The 21515-nt window shown below is 31.9% G+C and overlaps 2 protein-coding genes and 1 non-coding gene across 3 annotated transcripts; all 3 read right to left on the bottom strand.

Annotated features, from left to right (window-relative positions):
* Positions 1-2924: 2924 nt before the first annotated feature.
* Positions 2925-5763, bottom strand: LOC21410190 (peroxidase 10). The gene is made up of 4 exons (XM_010109682.2): positions 5494-5763; positions 4436-4630; positions 3677-3842; positions 2925-3354 (listed from the first exon to the last, which is right to left on the bottom strand). The coding sequence occupies exons 1-4, from the start codon at positions 5728-5730 to the stop codon at positions 2942-2944; spliced, it is 1011 nt and encodes a 336-aa protein (XP_010107984.1). The 5' UTR covers positions 5731-5763; the 3' UTR covers positions 2925-2941.
* Positions 5764-11384: 5621 nt separating this feature from the next.
* TRNAI-AAU lies at positions 11385-11455 on the bottom strand. Its single transcript has one exon. It is a non-coding gene; the product is annotated as a tRNA-Ile (tRNA).
* A 1013-nt stretch (positions 11456-12468) lies between these two features.
* On the bottom strand, positions 12469-16210 carry LOC21410191 (la-related protein 6C). The gene is made up of 10 exons (XM_010109683.1): positions 15896-16210; positions 15066-15147; positions 14846-14940; positions 14664-14735; positions 14497-14576; positions 14203-14281; positions 14034-14081; positions 13861-13929; positions 13623-13751; positions 12469-12693 (listed from the first exon to the last, which is right to left on the bottom strand). Exons 1-10 carry the CDS (start codon positions 16208-16210, stop codon positions 12469-12471), a joined length of 1194 nt encoding a protein of 397 aa, XP_010107985.1.
* Positions 16211-21515: the final 5305 nt, after the last annotated feature.

The raw sequence follows: 21515 nt of genomic DNA on the forward strand, positions 1-21515 counted from the left end.
AGAACATACCGGGAGAAATGTAGAGTTTGTCACCACTTCCGGTGTTGGAGACTCTGAGAACAAATCGAAGAATCAAAAATCAAACAACTCCTGAGAACAAAAATTGAAAACCAGCCAAGTCTAACCACAAAGTCAAGAACAACTTTCAAAACAAAATCGAAAGTGACAACCAGCCAAGTCTAACTACAATCGAAGAATCAAAACAAAAAAAAAATAGAAAATGAAAACTCCTAAGGGCTTTACCTGAAACGGAATCCAAATGGTCGTTCGCCCCCCAAAATCAATCTCAATGGTGAAAGGCTGAACCTGAAACGGCGCGAGTGAGGAGTGAGGACTGAGGCGGTGAGGACTGAAGCGGGTGAGGACTGGGGACTGAGGCAGGTGAGGCCGGCGGTGAGACTTGAGAGACCGTGAGGCGTGAGATGATGAGACTCGAGAGAATGAGAGAGAGAACTGAGGCACAGAGGCAGGGATTCAGTTCAGGGACGGCCGCACGGGGAGAGGAGTTTGAGTGTTACTGTGTTAGTCTGTTAGACACTTCTTAGACTTAGGGTTTCGGTTTTGTCTAAAAAATATATATATATTTTGGGCATATTAAACGGGCCGGTCCGGGTCGTGCCTTCCGGCCCGATAATGGCACGTTTAATTAAACGTGTTAAACGGGCTGATACAAATTCAGTCTGTTTATTTTCGTGTTATTCGTGACATCCCGTTAACGATTCAATTAATAATCGTGCATTTCAAATCTATTTATCTCATATTATTTTCGTGTCGTGTCTGAAATTACCGACCCTACTAAATATAATGTTTAAAGTTCCTTTTAAACATGGTGGACGACTTTAATTGGTTAACAACATTGAGTGCTCAAAAGTTGTAAAAAGCTAGCATACGTGCTTTAATGGTCAACAGAAAGCAGAAGAATCAAATCCGAAAGCAGAGAATATATATGTATATGTGTCGCTGATTGATCATGCTGGCAACGATGATGATGATAACGATGGTTCATGATCATATGAAAATAGTTTTGGCAGATCCAATTAATAAAAAGGCCGTGTTTGATAGGAAAAGATAGCAAATGGTGTTTTGAGAGAGAGAGAGAGAGAGAAGGACAGAGATATCAGTGTTGTACAATAGGTTAGTCAGGCATCTATCAGCTTTTCTTTTATTCATTTATTTATTTATTTTATACAATTTTTTAGGAAAAAAATAGGATTTTTCTACTGTGAAATTCTCTAAAAACTCATGGATGAAACACTAATAGGTCTCGTTCATTCTATCGATTTGAAATTAAAATTTAAATTTTATTACAATAAAAAATTTTTAAAATTAGTCACGTCTAATTTTTTTATTACAGTAAAATACTCTCACATAAAATCACATTTAAACTCAAATTAACAAATTAAACAGGCAATATATTTTGACTGTTGAATTATTTTTCTAACGTCAGATTTACAAAGAAAGTAATTTTGTGCGGCGCGCTGTAAATTTTTAATATGCACATATATAAATCTAATTATTAAAAACTTAATTTAATAATCAAAATAGAATGTTCCACCTGAATTTCATTTAAGAGTTGTCTTAATAAAAAAATGAAATCTCCAATGAATTTTGATGAATACACCTATATATTCACGCATTTAATCACTTGTCTCTATTGGCAAGGCACCTGTAAGACGTTCTGAAAGCTGTGCGTAGATGACTCATCTCTTTAGCATATTACAATTGATTAACATGTAAAAACCACACTTAATCCACAAGCACTTGATCCCTTGATCTTAGAAGTGCCATATATGCTCGGTCAAGTGAGCAAATCTCTCTTAGCGACGAATGTAAGGACATGAAATATTTTGTCCTTGAGGTTTATGAGGGAGAACAAAAAGAGATTTGTAATATATTTTCCTCGAACTTTGACCGGGTTGGTAAGTTAATTTTTACCAGCTGTGGTAAATTATCCCATGAATTTAGTGAAATAATGCAAAATACTCTTGAATTGATTAATGATGTTAAAATTTAAAAGAAACATTCTCATACACATGACATGCTCTAATTATCGTTTAAAATTTCAATTTCGTTTTTCAAACGAGCTCACATAACGTATAAGATATCATTCTTATTAAAATTTTAACAGATGTAATCGATTTTAAGGAGTAATTTATCAAATTAAAAATTTAGTTAGTAAATTATCAATAATTATGAAAAGTTTAACGATCATTTACCAAATAAACAATAATTTAACTGGGGTAATACAAAATCAACAATCTTATAGAAAAATGGACCCATTGAGAAAAAGGTCATATCAAGTTTATTTTGTGAAGATTTTTATAGTAGGTCTTGAAAAAATAAACTACATGTAGTTATCTCTTTTTAACTGTAATATATATTAAAAACTATATATATATATATATTTTGATATGAGAAACTGTTATATATATATATATATATTATTTTGATGTAATCTTGATCAGATTTAACAGTTAAAAACAGACACTATCGAAATGAGACCCCGACATAAAAAGATCCTTCTTTTATAATAACGTTAGAGAATATATTTTTTAGAGTTTCTCTGCTTGGATTAAAAAAAATAAACTATCGGTAGTTTTTTAATTTTTAACCGTTAAATTTATATAAAAAATTATATATTTTACATTTTTTTAAATGTGATGTGATTTTAACAACATCAAATGATTAGAAACTAATCCGGTAGGTCCCCATATCTTTCTACCTAAAAACATACCAGAAGCGACAATATTTCATGGACCCATTATATGTGGAGCAATGTGACTCCACAAAACAGAAATCAAAACCATGAAAATGGACAAAAACAAGGATGCATTATTTATAAGTACTATACAAGAATTAAGGATAGCTCCACCAATACACCATAAAGTAACTAAGATTACATACTCCCATGTGATACAAGAAGCTGATCCTACATTAAACTTTAGTAGTTGACAGAGCCACATTTCTCTCTGATTTCCCCATCTTGCCCTGTGAGTATTCCAACATTAACGAGCTTCACCATGGAAGCTGCAAAGTCTCTAGAGAAGAGAAATGGATTGTTGCTATAGGAATTCACCAATGCAGCTGCCCTTGGGTCATCCAATAATGCCTGATCAGATTGTAGAAGCCCTGTCTTTTTGATGACATTACCATAATAGGTATTGTCAAATCTGAAGGTGCTGTGGGAATCAAGAGGGGCAAGATTGGTATTTGAAGAATCGATGTTCGGACACGTGGATTGCAAGCTTGAGAGGACAGAAGGATCAAGTGATGGGTCTGGATTGCCTGAACCTTTGAAGTTGAATAGCCTCGACTTGAAAGTGAAGCACTGGGCAAAACCTATGGTGTGTGCTCCTAATGTATAAAGAAAGCCATAGAATAATTGGATTAGTCTAGTTTATTACACAAGAAAATTGATACACAACATGAAAAAACAGTTTCGCGACATGTCACGAAACTAAAGTATAACTTATTAAAGGAACAAAAGTAATTTTAATTTTATGGTTTACACGGAATTTTGAAACGAATGCAAATCAATAGTCATGATAAAATTTATCCCGATGTTTATCACGATTTTCTCGGAGGTGGTTTGTTGCTTTCAAATGTAAGTTTTATGCTTTGAACTTACTTGAAAAAATTGTGTTAGTCAAGAAAAATTAGAGGAAGAACTAACTACCTGAGAGGACAACAACATCTTTCAAGTCAAGACCCTTTGCTGTGAATTTGGCAGTGATGGTCTTTAGAGAATCAGATGGAAATGGTATTTGCTGATTTGCTGATTGCTGACTTGCCGTTGTCCCATCTCGTCGCCCTAATAAGACGGGCCAAAAAGGCCCACCGGACTAAAATTAACCAGAAGATTAGACTTTCATGAGAAAATTATGAAAAAACATTAATTTCAGCTTAATTCTATATTTAGCGTTAACAATATTTTTTTTTTCTATCATAATTGGTCAAATCTTATTTTGGCCCTTCCTTTTAAAATGCCATAGAACAGGTTTATGATCTATCAAAATTTTTTGTAGTTAATCTTTTTATTCGTTGAACTGTTAAAATCTCGACAATAAAAACAACACATGAAGACTACGCATGAATTGGTGGGAAACAATTGATAAGAAAGGGACTCGTTCTGCTAATTTGATAATTTGATAGATTTAGGACTCGTTCTGCTAAACTGTAGAGTCTAATTATACCGTGACCATTATTGCCTTATGCAGAAGAATCCACAGTTAAGAAAGAACGTAGTCTCATATTGAGACGAATTTTCTGTGTTCGTTTTAATTTCTTTTTTTATGTTTTTATTGCTCTCAATTATATAAAATTATGACGTCTAATTCTTAACATGTGACGTTTTAAAAGTCATGGATAAATTGGGATCTAACTTATAGTTCGGGGATTAAAAATGAAATTAGACCAGTGAGAGGTGGGAAATTACCAGACCAACAGCTTCTCTAGCTGCCAGGGTGAGAATATCAGTGCATGAAACAGTTTGTGGAACACAAAAGTTTTCAACATCTGCTTTTATCCTGTCGATGACATCGAAGCCTCGGAGTGAATTCCGATTTGGAAAAGCGTTCTTTTCGCCTTGGAAATCTTCTGTGTCATCAAGAAGCACCGAGGAATCACATCCCTACAAGGACCAAAAATGGTTATCAACTAATTCAAGGTTATGATTCTATACTTGTATTGGTATTTTAGACCAACCTTTTACGAGGAAAAATTAAGTCAGGAAAATATGGAAAGGAAGGAGAATTTCAATCGGGTCGTGTAGCGTTTGTTTGAAAGAATAATGTTTTTTTTTTTTTTTTTTTGGCATAAAATGAAATTCTATCTCAAATTAATCATCATTTTCCACTTAGGAAGGCAACTAATAGCATATTGCCATTTGGTGTGCATGTAGCATGAAATATATCTCACATCTAAATCCATGCATGTCATGTATATATGAAAAGGTAAATTATACGGCGGAATCCAAAAACGCTGTTTTTAACTGTTAGATTAAAATTTCAACGGTTAGATTTGTACAGATCCACATTAAAAAAATTTATAACGTACGCACAAAATTATTTCTTATGCAGATCTAGCCGTTAAAAATTTAATCTAACGATTAAAAGCAGCATTTAATTCTACTGGTGGAAATATTTAAGGGGTTCTACCGTAAAGAAAGCCGCATGGAAAACATAGCTCAAATATCACGGAACGTTTTCATGCTTGCTTGTTTACAGTTATATACTTCTTTACCAATAAAACTAAAACGAGAATATGCACCCAACTATTCATTTTGCTCTTTTCTTCTCTTTTTCAATTATACACAAGCCAATTAATTATATAGGACAACTAATATTACAAAACTAGTATAATATCAATTTGCTATGTGATTTTTTTTTTCCATCTATTTCTTTTGGCAATGATAGTACTTACTAGCTAGAAAGGGTTTGAGGTATATTATTCATGGAAAGTCGATAAAAAGTTGAAGAAAATTAGAGAAGTTACATCCACAATGCAATCATGGAAGTGCAACCGAAGAAGGGATGCAGCAATTCTGGCGTCGTTTCTAATGGCTGCCCAGACATTGTTCCTAACAATCATCTGCAAGCGCGGGCACGACCAGTCGTAAAATCGGTAATCGAGCTGGCTATAAGCCACAGGGTGCACTTGAACAAAGGGAAAGAAAAGCAGGAACACATAGAAAGGAATTTTGGGGAAGCTGAAGTATGTTTTGTGAGCCATGCTTAGTGAGTGTGAATATTAGATTAGGCTAATTGCTGAAGTGCTGATTCTGATGGCATTTTGTGGGAGCTTTGTGACGATTTATAGGCAAAAACAAAGTAGAAAAATCCAAGTGAATCCATTGGGTATTCTCTTGAGTGGCAATACCATTATGGTTTGGGAATTAGCTAATGGGCAACTATAAAACTAAAATATTCATTTTGTTAAGTGATCATATAAGAGAGCTAAGTACGGATGATGTCACCAATTTAGTTACTTTTGTCTTATTTTTTGTGATGATTGAGAAAGTATGTTAGAGAGAGACTTGATTTGCTCTGCTTCGGGTCGATGTACACAGTGATTGCATTATCAAGGTACCTCAAACTTGAAACAGACCATTGTTAATTGTATATTTAACATTAAATAATATAATAAAATATGTTATTTTTATTTATGCTCAATGTATAATGCTATAGTTTGAAATGCTAAAATCTACTTTTTTAAATAATTGTAAAAGTAAATTTATAATTTTAAAACAATTTAAAAAATTAAGCAAAAGTTGTAATGATTAAAATAAAAAAGTAACCATACTAATCAGTAAAAATTAAGTGCAAATTTTCAATGATATACTTGGTGGGAACTTTACCACAAAGTATAATATATGATAAATTTAACATAACAAATAATATTATATTAAAGAGTGTTTTTTGCACTTAAATTATAACATTACATTAGAGAGGTTCTTAGTACACTATCAAAATCAGTAATAGCTTTAGATACATTGGTGCAGAAACCTTTGAATAGTACTAAAGTTTGAGTCCTTTTTTTCATAAAGTTAAGTTATTAATGGCAATATTTTTTAGCAGCCAAAAAAAAAAAGTTAATGCGCAAAACTTAACTTTCAACCCATAAGCATGCGCATTGAACTATTTGTGACACTTCAGATTGTTCCCCAATTGCTGCACATGTTGAATTATAATTTGACAACCATATCTCACTTCTCCACAGATATAGAATTCTAAGAGAACATATATATAACGATAAGAGCAATGCTAAATACAGATAAAAGATGAGCTCATTTATTCAAAATTAAATAAATAAAATAAAAGATCAACTCGTTATTTTGCTATAGTCTTAGCTATTAAATCTTTCCTTAGAATATTGTTTATTCTGGCCAAATTAATTGATCAATTAATTGTGTTCTACATATTCATTACTATAATGAAGCTTTGAGCAATTGAAAACGTTTAATTCTTAAGGATAGCATACCACCAACTACATGTGTCGAAGCGACGGTGGTTTCAGATCGGATTCTCCAATTTAACTTTGATATAGGGTTCGTCACGGAATAACCTCACAATTTATAAACGTGATCTTCATGCTCCAACTCACGATCCTCCACAACCACGTTCATCATCATATCCTTGATTGCTTTCGGTGTGAGTCAACTACAAATAATCCATGACTCAAGAACTTATAGAAGACTCAGAGAGAGAGAGAGAGAGAGAGATTAAACACATTTCTGTCATGCTCTTAGTTTGTGTCTTGGTTGTTAGTTTTGAAAACGATTTTCTATGTGGAAGCGTATATCTAGTGGATAGTGTATAACAAAAATTTTAATACACTTTTGAGAGACTCTATAGAATACATCAATTTATACACGAATAAATTAATCAAATTAATTTATGACTAAATTTACCTAGCAAACAATTAGGTCGATAACTTGAGTTCTTTGACCACGAACGTTCCTCACTCCAAGCTTGTTTAGAATACCCAAATCTTTCTCGTCAATTCCTTGAGTCTACGTCTAAGGGCACACCTGAAACAAAACGAGATTAACACTCAAACATTGAAGTTTTCCACGAGCACCATTTCCTTACTTTATAAAACCGGCCACAATTGCTAGGGAGAGCAAAAATTGTGTTCTCTAATTTTCTACAATCTCCAATTTATAGAGTAGCTGTCAGACTCACAGAAGAAGTCAAAACTTTATCTCCAAGATAAAACTTGATAATTATTTCCCACTTTTATTTTATTTTGGAAGCAAAATCCTCTCTCTCTCTCTCTCTCTCTCATCCTATAGGGCTGGCCACTACAAATATATATTCCCCTGTGGTTGGCGCAAATTACAGAAAATGAAGGAGAAAAAGTTCTCCTTTATCTTACAGTCTAATTTTGATTCAAATTCTAATTCTAATTAAAGTCAAACTTATTTTAATTTGAATTCCAATTGGACAACTTATCAAATAAGTCAATTGGCTAACTTAGAGAGCAAGCAACTGAATCCCAGATGGATTCTCACAGTGCTGGGCGTGTACACCATGTGGACTCCTCCACATGTGTATTTCAAAAATTCAAATTTAAATAATCACATTAATTTATAATTAATTCTCAATTAATTATTCTTGAGTTTTCTATTTAGAATTACATACTTTTAAAATTCTCATTTTGTTGTTAGTGTCTTGTAAGATTACAAGGACGACGCAAGAACTCATGGACCTATAATTCTTAGCTCTAATAAAATTAATAATTAATTAAAACTCTTTAATTAATTAATTAATTCTATTAATTCTAAAAGTTACTCTACTATAAACTTGGAATTGCACTCTCATAATTATAGATATAATTTACTTCTAAAATGTGAAGAGTCCATTTGATATAGTCATTACATATAGATCAATCTTCCATCAATAATTCATAATTAGAGCTAGGTGAAATCCGCTAACCTCTCTAATTACATCTTTATCATTGAGTACCATTGATTCTCTAATGGACAGTGATTCATAAAACAAATTTATGAATCGGATCTCCTACTAATCCAATTATCGTATCAATTCTCAAGAGAATTATTTGTCTGCGTCTTTCTTAACAAGGAATGGATTTCATCTTGTATATTAACATTCTCGGCTACCTACTTCATCATGTCTCTAAAATACAAGAAATAGGTTTCAACATATCGAAATATGTACTGAGCAAATCAAAAAATACAAATCTATAAATAGGAGTCTGTTAATAACTCAGGATTAAGATCGTTCTATATATAATCATTGATAGACTCAATTAGAATTTCTATGCTTAACGAAAAACATCAGAAATTCATATTGTGTGCGTGTCTCGATTCTATACAATCTCATTATGTGTAATACACTCATTCAATATCTGTCATATTAACAGTGCGGATAACTCCATTCCATTCTAAATGGGAATGATATGTATTAGTAATTTTTTAATTAAAGATTCTAAACTTTAATTAAATTCATTACGAACATTGTTTTAATTATTATCCTTAAATATTATCCTCTCGCATATAACACTTAAATATAATATTTAAGGTCACATAAATATTCATAGAATTTTCAATGATATTCATAAAATATTCAATAATATATGCACATAAAATAATGAATAAACTCTTTTATTAAATAAATAATAAATATCCTATTACATCTCATGCTTTTAGAGCACCATTTCTAACATTGCTATCTAGCCACTTATAGCCACACCTATCATAAAGGGACTAAGCACAAAATATAAAAGTATCTCTCTTATTATTCGTTGGAGAGTAAGTTAACCGATTACTCAATTCGTTAAGATATAGGAAATATTCTATAATATTTTCAATAGGATACCATCCCTTTTCACACCTCATGGATTTTATTTTTAATAAAATTTAGGCATTAACTCTTAGACTATGCACCATTATGTGTGCCTCAAAGTCTAACAAATTCTAAGTACGATCTCAAAATCTTTCTTTAAGTAGGATTCCAGATATCTTAGCCTTGTTTTTCTGCCAAAAAGAAAGTGAATACTGAGTAGAGAAAAAACAAAGAAAACCCACTAGTCGTCATAAAATGTGCGGTTTTCTGCATATATAATATAAGCTACAATTCATCATAATCGATTATTATAGATGCTGCTCGTCAACTTGGAATCCACTATCTTTCTTAGCCAAGGAATATTTTGCATATAAAGAATATATATACATACACGTGATAGAAATAACTAAACATATCAATGGTGCATAGGTTTTGGTCACACACACACACACACACATATATATATATATATATATATATATATTTATATTTATAAAGGACATGCAAACAACTTCTAAGTTAGTCAATTGTAGGGATAAGCCACCATCATTCATAATAAAGTTCAATAATCTTTACCAGTGGAAGTACAAGTGTGCAACTCTCACTGGAAAAAGGGCTTATTAAAATAGATAGTTTTACCAGCACTTAGGCATATTACAAGTATGATTGCACTTCGAATGGTAGCCTCCACCAAACAATAAAATTGCCAACCAACAAGCTATAAGGAAAGCAAACGAAACCCTAACTTTACTGTTGACTAACTCATAGATTCCTAAATCCGAGAGCTGCTCGGGAACTAAAACCTATAACATGAGATGTTCTAATTCCAAGATTGATATTGCTTTGGCTAACAATTTCAAATATCACTGGTTATTTATAGAGCTAATCGTTTTTGTTAACAAGATTTTGAGTTCGAGTCAGATAATATTGACACTTCACCTCGCGAGGGATTCAAGCCACGGGAGAATGTCGTCATTGTAGGTGATTTATGTCACTGCACACCATCTTTGACTCATATAACCCTTTTTAAGAAAATGCAAAATATAACCAATTTTAATTTCTTTAAGATAGCAAATCGGCTTGAGTTTATGTGCATGTAGTAGTTAACCTTGTTGATGCTGAGTCATGAAGTGGAAAAGGCGAAACACAAGAGTTCAGAGTAATTCAGTATATATATGTTGTGAAAAAAAAATAAAAAATAAAAAAGCAAAGAAACATAGTGATCATTTACTTCTAAAAAAGTATAGTATAATAGGGTTTGAAGGAAAATAAAGGAAGATACGAATCATACGATTGTAGATAGGGATTTCTCTTGTTTTTATATTACAAGAACTAAATTCAACGTCTTCGAATACATGAATATGCCAAGCATCAATGATGTATAAGTACTGAAAGTCATCTAGATAACTATATTGCTCTGAAGAAGAAAAGATTACCATACTGGAAAGAAAAGAAAGACAAATTAAAAAGAGATTTCTATAAGCAACAAATCAACACCATGCAGTCTATGGAATTATTATATTATCTTCATTCTTGATGGGAAAAAAGGGTTGGAAATGTAGTGGAAAATAAGAAGCCTTGGCATGCCTTAAAAAAAAAAATTTAAATGTTGCAATATATTATAACACAAAAACCGACTAGGATCCTTTCAAAAAAAAAAAAAAAAAAAAAACCGACTAGGAAAAATTTTTTATATGTCAGATTTGAGGAATTTTTTATATGTCAGATTTGAGTGCTAATTAAGCTACTGTAAAATACAAACCCCACTAGGAGCAAAAAGCTAAAAAAAAAAAAAAAAAAAAAAAAACCCTTAATTTAATGATTTGTGTGATATACTGGTGTAAGTACTACGTAATGTGATTTTAGTCAAATATGGGAGGAAAGGAGTACCCAATATTCTAACCATGTAATTTAATTTCTACACCTGCTTCCACTTGCAAAAGAAAGAAGAAAGGAGGAAAAAGAATAGATGAAATACACGCGCATATATATTATATATATTTACTTATATGTACACCGAAATTCTGTTGATCATCAGGGAATTGTTGTCGTTTGCGGAACACGGTAAAAACAAGGGATTGGCCCATGCAGGTTTCGAACCTGCGACCTTCGCGTTATTAGCACGACGAAACCAACTGAGCTAATAGGCCATTCGATTTCAAAGTCTCTTAAGCAATTATTAATCTAAACAAATAGGAGATCTCTTCTGTTCTCACAGAATACTTGAAAATGGCCTAATTCTATATTGTCGTTGAGTTAAAAAGACAAAGATATAATGCTAAAATTTGGTGCAGGACTACGAGTTTTCGTGTTGATGTTGGCAAAGAATGTCACGATTTTTTTATTTAATTTTATTTTTCTTTGTTTAGAATCAAAAGGTAAATTTCAACACAAGCAAAAATGTTTGATTTCGGCTTATTCATTGCACCGATTTGAGTTTAAAATTCAAGTTTTGCTACAGTAAAACACTCTAAAAAACAATCACATTTAACTTTTTTGCTACAGTAAAAAGTTCTCACATAAAGTCACATATCAACTTAAATTAACAACTCGAATCAGCGAACTTAGTTCTCTCATTCTAAAGATTGATGTCATAGTTGCTAATAACTTCTTGTATGATTGTTTCTCTCTGTAAAATAGAAAAAGTTCACCACAAAATATAAGAATAAAAGTGCACTTGATATAATGGATTTCCTAGAGAAAAAGAGAAACGTAAACACTCAAATTTCATTATTTAGACAACTAAATTTTACGATATTTGATGAAGCGGAAAAAATGACACAATTTTCATGATTTTACTCTTAATAATCTATGACATGCTATAGTATCTTATAACTATACAATTACATTTCTTATTATTAATCAAAACTTTTAAAATGTGCATCTACTTAAAACAAATCATTCTGTTCCAAAGCTTCTTCGAAGAGATAGAGATATTTACTAATAAGTAGTAACTAAGATGCAAAAAACAAAACAAGGTTGTGAACCGACACTCTGAGGTTGTTTATTTTATATATTTAAATTAATAGTTTTAATTCTATTACAGTGTTTTTTTCTCATAAAAAATTTAAATCTTAAAAATCAAAATAAAAAATCACTGGTTTGAACTCATAAATCAAGCAGGCCCTTGACTCAAAAAAAATTGTAGTATTGGTGCTAGATCTTAGGTTCTTAATGGCTTTCCTCTTCCCATGGTGAAGCCCCTAGTTCCATCTGGCATTCTTGGACCCTTGGGACTCTGTTTGGGAGACACTTCACCCTGGTTACCATTGCTTGATTGTGGAGATGGGGCAAGCAGCCCTCGTCCAATGTGGTTCGAAGCCCGTCCCTGGGCCTTTCCCCGCACCCGTCCCCATCCCTTCTTCTGTCCAGTTGAACTCTCTTCACCCTACAAAACAATTGTGATGTCAGATTCTCGGCGGAATTTTAAGTCCAGTTTGGAATCATTATACTTTTAAAGAAGCATGCTTCTACTTTCCAAGGTAGTACTTGTAATAAAAGTTGAACTAGAAATAAAAGTTTAAAAATTAATGGCAATTTTGGAAAGAGATTAAAGGCGAGGTGATTTTCAAAATGATGCTTTAAAACATCTAACCTTTTCCAAACACATTTTCCATTTAAAGAAAAAGTGTGCTAATTAATCATAGAACAATCTACAGCAACCCCAAACACCCGTTACACTCTAATTTTATTTGGCAGGAGAGATGAAGAGTATGAAAGATGGAGAAAGTTAGAGGAATTGAAAATATATAATATGAAAGATGAAGAGGATTATAATAATCATTTGTATTGTTTAATAAAGGGAGAATAGTTAAAATAATGGATCATAGCTATTTATCTAATTATTATATTTTGCATTATACTATTTGTTCACAATTTCTTTTGAAGGGTAAAATAGTATTTCTAACTTAAATTTAGGTGGATTGGTTGAATCTTTTCATTAATAGAATGACCAAATTCATGGGCTCAGAAGAAAACTCTCTCTCTCCTCTCCTCTCTCTAATCAAACAATAGATTCACCCTCTCCTCCACCACTCTCCTTCTCTCTATATCTTCCTCCTACCAAACATAGTGTTAGTTTATCAAAATAACTATAAAAGCATACGGGGAAAAATTCTTCCATACTTACATTTCTACTTGTTTACTAAACATAAAAATGGGCCCGAAATTGTTGTAGAAGTGCTTTTAGGTGGTGTAAAAGCATAACCAAATCTTGGATGAAATGCATCAGATTGGAATGGAGAATATGTTGTTTGGTGAGATGATATATGAGTATGTAAAAGCAAGCCAGGGCTTTTAACGCAAGGAACTTCTTACATTAGTCTCAGTGATGGATTCTCTTTGGCTTGAATGAAATGCGTCTTCTGCAGATTCAGTGAGGGGTGCATCATCAGCGTCTAAGATGCCATCGAATTCCGATCTTCGGTTCTTCAAGACGGATTTTGGCTACACAAATATTTGCATGATGGTAATGAGCAGCATTTCCCTTATATCAAAAGAAAAGATTTCCTTAGACATATTTCAAGAGACATAGAATTGAAACTAATTTGCATACCGAGCATCTTAGCAGCAACCTTACTCGGAGACCTTTTCTCCAGTTCCTTTCATCATTTAACTTCTCTACCTGGTGGATAACAGATAACAAAGAAAAATGTACATAATTGACACATGTAGATGAAGCTAATAGAGAAAAGTTTGAAACTCTCAACTATATTAAAACTAACATACCGCTGTCTCAGCCATTTCCGTTGTGTCGTACTCCACGAGCGCGTGGAGCTTTGAAGAATCAAACAGAGGGAATGAAAAGGGAGAAATGTAAGCAAGACATTTCATTAAAGTGATCTTGCTATTTGAAAACTTTGGAGAAGAAAAAGAGGGTTGTAAAATGATATTTTACCTTGTTGCTGACCAAGAAATCGCCTTTAGAACGAGAAGAATTTGATTCTTGAGGATGGCATACTCGGACAGTTTTCACACTGTTGATGAAAACTTGAAATCAGTATGGTTTAGAAGTAGATGTTTTCTCAAAAGTTTAACATTAAGGGTCTTAATTCATGTCCTACCAATGTATTCATGTTATATCATCTTAAAATTTGGATTCATTCTATTAATTGGGACATTAAGAATTGGACGTAGGATTTGATATTACTAAGATGAGCAAAAGATAGGGCTGATGTGTCAAAGATCAAACCTTCCCGCGACGCGAAATATTTTCTCGAGATTCTGATGAGAATGATCTTCAGGCAAATTCTCAGCCACAACCGTACGAGACTGCAAAACAAGAAGAGTTGGATCTTTTTACCAACATAAAATTCCAAATAAATACTTTAGGAATTTGGACCGTTCATGTCTTTTTACCTGCAATCCCTCTCTATCTTTCTCCGTAAAAGGGTGCTTTCGTTTAACTTTCTTCCCGTCATTGCTTACCGCCTTCAACAAATGATCACCAAACAAAAGTATAAACTCGTGATCATCATCATCAAAGATCAAGCAATTGAACAGCTAATCAACCAATATGATTTAACAAGTTAACAACTTACAAGCTTTGAAGAGGATCGAAGCGCTTGAGCGAGCACATTGTTGTTAGTGGTAAGAGACTTGATCTTTTTTGTGGAAGCAATGACAGATATAGGAACTGTTACAAATCCAAAATATGCTTGAATGTGAGTATTTTTTACAAGAGAAAAATAGTAATGTAATAAATAAATAAATAAATAAATAAATAAAAACTGAATACAAGTTTTCAATATAAGTACTTACCATAACCTTGAGGATCTTTACTTGTGTGTTTGGCCAAAGTTTCATTTGCAAGCAGACTTGTGTCACTGAATTGGTATTCCACCTGTTTCATATACAGAGACTATCTTGAAATTCTACAGCTGATAAAAAAAAATAAAAATATAGGAATACTAATAGATATAAGGAATATTGTAGTATTGATCCAAGTACATTATCTAAGATTTATAAAAAAAATGTTCGTCTGATAATATATTGAGAGTTGGAAAATGATGATCCCATAAATGCGATCATGGATGCATTATAGCCAATTTTTATAAAAGTAGATTTAATGGTTGCATACAATCCCTTCAAAGTGCACAGAGAACTAGAGCATATAAATGACTATCAATCCAATGAACTTTACGGACAAGAAGAAAGCATACATTTATGTACAAATTCAAGGTTCAATTTGGTATTACCAACACTGTACAAACTTTGTACAATAATGTCATTTTCTTTTTTGGGATGAAATGCTTCGTGTTTTTCAACTGTTGGACGAGGCTATAAAACCATGTCATCCGTTGAAATTTTTGCAGTTTTTATTAGGTGACAGCTGACAACCTTTTTTTTTTTTTTTTTTGGTGGGTTAGATCATTTTTCTTCACAATACAAATAGCTAAACAAGCTCAATTCAAACCTAAGCCTAAACATAAAATGAGACAAAAAGAACCACAAGTGAAGCTAAAAAACCTGTGAATGATCATTCACAAGACATGATCAAGTAAACCAAGGTAAAACTGAAGATGGAATGGAAAGGCTAAGGTTAGGTTAAAAGAGGGTGAAATTGAAAATATCATCCACACCATCATCACCTGTTTAATGATCTTATGCTGAAGATCATCAGGGAGGGCATTCTTGGAGGAATTGTTGGGCAAGGAAATATTGAGATTGGAGATCCAATAAGAAGGTGGGTCATGGTCTTCAACAAAAAGCCAGTCAGGGGAATCAGCAGACCCTCCAAGAATATGAAAGCAAGGGTGGAAATAGCCCGAAACCGGCATCTGGGTTTTCGTTCTCGGCACGAATTCGGGCGCTTGGGCATTGAATCTGAATCTTTCACTGTTTGTTTCTTCTTTCTTCATCATCTCTTCTTCTTTGGAGGGCCTCTTGGGTTGTTCTTGTGCCATTCTCTCTCTCTCTCTCTCTCTCTCTCTCTCTCTATATATATATATATCTCTCTCTCTCTATCTATCTTTCTTTCTTTGTTTGTCTCAGAAAAGGATTTCACTAACTCAATTTCCTGTATATATTTTCTCCTGATGTTCTTTAGCTAACTGTAATGTGATGCTAAATCCACGTTTGGCGCCAAAATATGGGCGTCTATGTCTCAATGGGGGGACTAGTTTCGGACACATGACCGTTGCTCGTGGCTTCGATTTTGACCCCCTTTTATTTTTATTTTTTATTTTCATTTTTTGAGGTTGGAATTCTTTCTTCCATCCTTTTTGCTACCTCGTCTCTAGTCTCTCAAATTCCCTACAAACGTGCCCAAAAGAATGCCATTTCTATATATGCCTTGTTCATCAAATCGGAAAATATGACTTTTGTTGAGAATTTATATGGAGTAAGAGTGTTGAACCATAAAAATTTATTAATTAATTGAGATATATTCTTAGAACCGAGTCAGGATTGACTAAAATATTATTTAATCCAGGTCATTAATTTATCAAGTATCAATTTATTTAAAATTATATTGTAGGTAAATAATTATACTTTAATCCTTAAAAGAAAAAAAAACAAGGGAAAATTTTAAAACATACTTTTAGAGTGTATCAGTCTGAATTTTTATTCCTTACTCTTAATTTATCTCTTTTGACTACTATAATTATTTAACTAAAAAGGATATTAATTAAGAGTAAATGATAAAATTCAATCCTATATACTTAAAAAATATTTGTCTATTTTCCCAGAAAAAAAAAAAAAACAAAGTAGACGTTATAAGGGATACTCGGCCTAATTTAAACCTTGTTCGTTAGGTATTATTCCATATTTAAAAAGTCCAAGATCAGGAAGAGAACTGTTAGACATCAGCTATGTTGATAAACACTCAGCAAAAAAAATATCATTGGATTTGATATGTATTTTGTGCTTCGATCTATAATGTTATTTAAATTTTATATCTACTTTTCATTAGAGTTATACTTTGAAACTCATAAAGTAAACATTTTTTTTTTTAAAATTAGAAATGAGAGGATTCGAACTCTTCACTTTATAGTAAAGTTAGGTGTGTAATTACCATTAAGCTATGCTAGCAACCATATAAAAGTCAACATTTAATTTTAAGATAATTTGAAAAAATAAGATTAATTTCTTAAATGTATCTTAAACTTTATATCATCTATTTACACGCCCTTCGAAATTTAAAAAGGGTTCAATAAGTTGTCCTTTAAGTATGAAAAGTGGTTCAAAACACTTTTGAATTAATATTATTTTATAAATACGCTATGAACTATTTATTTGTGTTCATTTGCCATCGATCTTTTAAAATATCTGGGGTAATTGACATAAAAATAATAATTGAGAAAAAATCAGAAATACCACTCAAGATAGTAAAAAAATATTATTTATGCCACTCCACTCAGAAATAAATAATTATCATTCAATTAATAAAGAGAAAATAAAAAGTCATGATCACATTTAATTATTTAGAATGATATAAATAATAGGCATGCACACAACTATATCAAACCATGTACTATTCTCATCATATTCAGGGGACAATTTAATATTAATAGTTTAGGGAACATTTATCAAAATATAAATAGTGTTACATCCTCATTTTATTAGTTTTATGAATTTAGTGTTCATTTTGAACTAGAGTAGATAATTCAAGGGCAAAATAAACATTTTTAAAATTCAGGAGGACATGTTAAAATAAGGTACAAAATTTAAGGGACATTTATGAAATTAATCATTTAAAAATAACAATGATACACTGATTAAATGAAAGATGAATATATAAATTAATAACCACCAAATGCTAAAATTTGACATACGTCAAGTACACCATATAGCCTAATTTAGCACAAGAGTCAAAAATAACATTATATATTTGAATCGGAACACTAACATTATAAACACTGTTGGTGCTAGCAATACGTTGATGTTTGACTTATTTTGTAGGAAGCAGCAAGTTGCATGCTTATTCGCATCAGAGTTTTGACTCGCTATTTCTTATAAAGATGACTGATGTTGAAAGAAAAGGGGAAAAAAACACTATTTAGATTACTAGTGTTAACCTAGTAGATTACTTTTTGGTAGAGAAAAACAGTAATACTCGATGAGAAAGTCAAAATAATCTATAAGATTACCAATGAGAATCTACCAGACTACTCCTGAGTGATTGGATTCTAAGCTACTGGTTACCTATGACGGCGTGGTCACTGTTGATTTTAGTGATATCTGATAGACTACTAGTAATAATCAAATAGATAATGTTTGACTGTTAGAGGCAATCTTGGTAGAATATGTTTTGTTGACCTTTAACTGGTTTTTTCGAAGGGTATTTTACACATTTGTCCACTGAATTTTTAATTTTAGTAAGTTGTCCCCTCATTTTATAAATTATTGCAATATGTCCTATTTTGAAGATGGTTGTATTAATTTAGTGCCAAGAAACCACGTTCGATGAAAAATTTCACCTTAAATCTAGCAAAAGATCCAAGTAAATTTTAATAAAATGAGACACATTGTAAAAAATTTGCAAGTTTGAGAGGTTGATTATTAACAATTGTGCAAAAATCCTATTTGGAATGATAGAAATTGAAACTCGAATAGGAGGGGTAGAAATCCTAAGCTGAAGGTTAATTTTGACAAGTATTCCTTAAAATGGTACCATTAAGAATTTTTATGTCTCAACATTGGGCTGTTGAATTTTATCCCTTTAGAGTAAGTAATTTGATAGATTATTATCTATAATTTGATAAATTACGCTGGCCACTGATGGCGGGTTTCCGATTACCAGTGATAGCGTAATTTGATAGATTATTATATATAGTTTAATAGATTATTATTAAAGGGGTAATTTATCACAATAGAAGAATAGAACTCAAAAAAGATGTGTTTAAGGGTCAGTTTTTGCAATTTCTCTAAGCTGAATGCCATCAAGTTTTCTTTTAAAATGACTACAGGCCTAAGGCCCAACTAATTGGGGATTGAATTCAAGCCCTTTTTTTTTTTTCCTCCTATAGAGAGCCGATCTATAGTTATTCGTGCATAAAGCAACTTTGAGATTATTGGAGTTTGGATTTGATTTTGAGATTTTGGTTTATTTTCAAAGAGATTAGTACTTATTATTGAATTTTGTAATTGATTCAATGAAATTTAATTTGACTTATGATAATATTGTAACAATACTTTTAATTATTAATTAACGAGTAAATAGATAGACTATAGAGAAAAGAGGATAAGAGTATTGAAAGAAAGTATGAAGGTGAAGCATATCCGTCCCTTTCTTCCATAATACCGTCCCTAACTATTGTACAGTAACTAAACTTATTATCAACTCAATATGGCAACAAAATACTAGCAGGAGTTTTAAATTAAGATGGAATTAGATTCTTGGTCACTTGGCCCTTTCTACCAAATGCTTGTCTAGAATTTGCATGCAGTTTCCCATTTTAATAATTCCAAATGATTGCATTACCCATCAAAAGGGATCATTGTCTGTGCCCTGTGGGTGGTGGTCTAAAATTGAAGGAATCTTCAACAGGAATGGTTATACTTGGTGGGACCAAGTGCTTATGTTTTGTTTCTGCTGCCATGTGACTCCAAGCCAATGTGCTTAGCTGCTTCATATATATACATATAATATATAAATATATATATATATATATATATATATTCTGCTCTCTATGTCTATGACACCAATAAAAGAAAGGGAATACCCCTAAACAAGATTTGAAAGCTAATCAACCAACTCAAAACAAGAAATAAGGATAATAATAGCAATATTAACATCCTTTATTAGGAGGAGGAAGTTAATGAGAGATTCCATCATTTTCACTCACCTCTGTCACCAAACAATTAATTAATACCAATTTTAAATATACATGTGAAATGGGGCCATAAAGGTGGGCTCCTTCATTATAAATATTGTCTATAAGATTCTCTCCATTATTTTGTTTTGTGAGAGTGACTGTTTTGCCATGCATCCAGATAAACATGGCAACTGATTGTGTTTTCTTAGTGGGATATGCCTATGTTAGGTAAAGGGATAAAATCTTATAAATTTGAACTACCGGACAAATTACCTACTTGCAGACCACATTATAGGGTCAAATCCAAATAAAAAAAAAAAGCCCATAATAGATTAAACTTGTTATGGCCATTATTTTTTTTTAAGTTGATTTTTACACGTTTCAGAACACATGTCATGTATTTTAGTTTGTTCAATCATAATGTTCTTCCTAAAGTAGTAAAGAATAACCATATTGGTTTACAAATACAATCCATTAGATAACGAGGGGACTGTATGACTTTTTACCTTTTCCCCCCTCTTTTTTGGATGAACATGATCTAATTAAGTTGAAAAAAGAAATACGTAAAGACTTCTTGTTAAAAATTTGCTTTACAATACTAGCTAAAATAAAAGAGCAACATCACATGTACTGATTTTTTTTTTTTTTTTTTTTTTACCTACTTTTGTTTTTCTAGTAAAAGTCTTAACGTATAAACATATTTTATGGCCGAAAGTTGTGACAACAAATGGGCAAGCCGACTTAGTTTTGGTAAACTTAAAATGAAAACAAAAATTGCTTTAAAAAGTAGTATTGTATAATAAGATATATTCCTTATAAGAGCTCTCAAGTCTTAACCATTCTTTTTCCTTATACCATATTCGACATTATCATTTTCTGGATTTATGGAATTTATAATTATAATCAGTAATTAGGACAAATGTCATACTCTATTTTGGTCAGATTCTCTTTTGTTATGAAAACCAAAAATGGGTGCATTAGTGACGTTAGTGTGTGAGGATAATGTCAATTTCAGTAGTGTATGCTTTTTGTTAAGATAAGAAAAATTATCACCTATGTGATAATTGGAAGAAATACAAGGGAATTTTAGAAATTTATTTTATTTTATTCTCACCAAGATAAGTCCGGATCTTGTCCTATATCTTGTACAGATAAAAGACTACCACTCACTAATTTCAACATTTAATTTAACTCTCTCTCTCTCTCTCTCTCTCTCTCTCTCATTTCAGCAAGTACAAATAGTAGCTTTATTTTGGAGAATCTTTTCCAAACCATACTCATGAGCCTAAAGGCAATAACATGCAAGAAAAGTTAAAACTAATCAAGTGTCCCATTGCATTTGACTCATTCTATATGGAATATAGGAAGGACAAAGGATCTGAAATCGTCCAAGTATCGACACTAATAAAAGCTACATAAATTTCCTAGAAATACCAAAAATCTATCTCATCTG

This window comes from Morus notabilis, unplaced genomic scaffold (genome assembly GCF_000414095.1).
Source record: "Morus notabilis unplaced genomic scaffold, ASM41409v2 Scaffold45, whole genome shotgun sequence".
NCBI lineage: Eukaryota > Viridiplantae > Streptophyta > Magnoliopsida > Rosales > Moraceae > Morus > Morus notabilis.

What these genes read in the sequence shown, in the direction of transcription:
- LOC21410190 (XM_010109682.2), bottom strand. Translation starts at nt 5,730, where the DNA reads ATGGCTCACAAAACATACTTCAGCTTCCCCAAAATTCCTTTCTATGTG. An exon ending in CTAGAGAAGCTGTTGGTCTG is followed by an intron (nt 3,843 to 4,435) that starts GTAATTTCCCAC and finishes GGTTAATTTTAG; the next exon opens with TCCGGTGGGCCTTTTTGGCC. An exon ending in AGATGTTGTTGTCCTCTCAG is followed by an intron (nt 3,355 to 3,676) that starts GTAGTTAGTTCT and finishes TTTATACATTAG; the next exon opens with GAGCACACACCATAGGTTTT.
- LOC21410191 (XM_010109683.1), bottom strand. Translation starts at nt 16,210, where the DNA reads ATGGCACAAGAACAACCCAAGAGGCCCTCCAAAGAAGAAGAGATGATG. An exon ending in TTCGATCCTCTTCAAAGCTT is followed by an intron (nt 14,736 to 14,845) that starts GTAAGTTGTTAA and finishes CATTTGTTGAAG; the next exon opens with GCGGTAAGCAATGACGGGAA. An exon ending in CGGAAATGGCTGAGACAGCG is followed by an intron (nt 13,930 to 14,033) that starts GTATGTTAGTTT and finishes GTTATCCACCAG; the next exon opens with GTAGAGAAGTTAAATGATGA.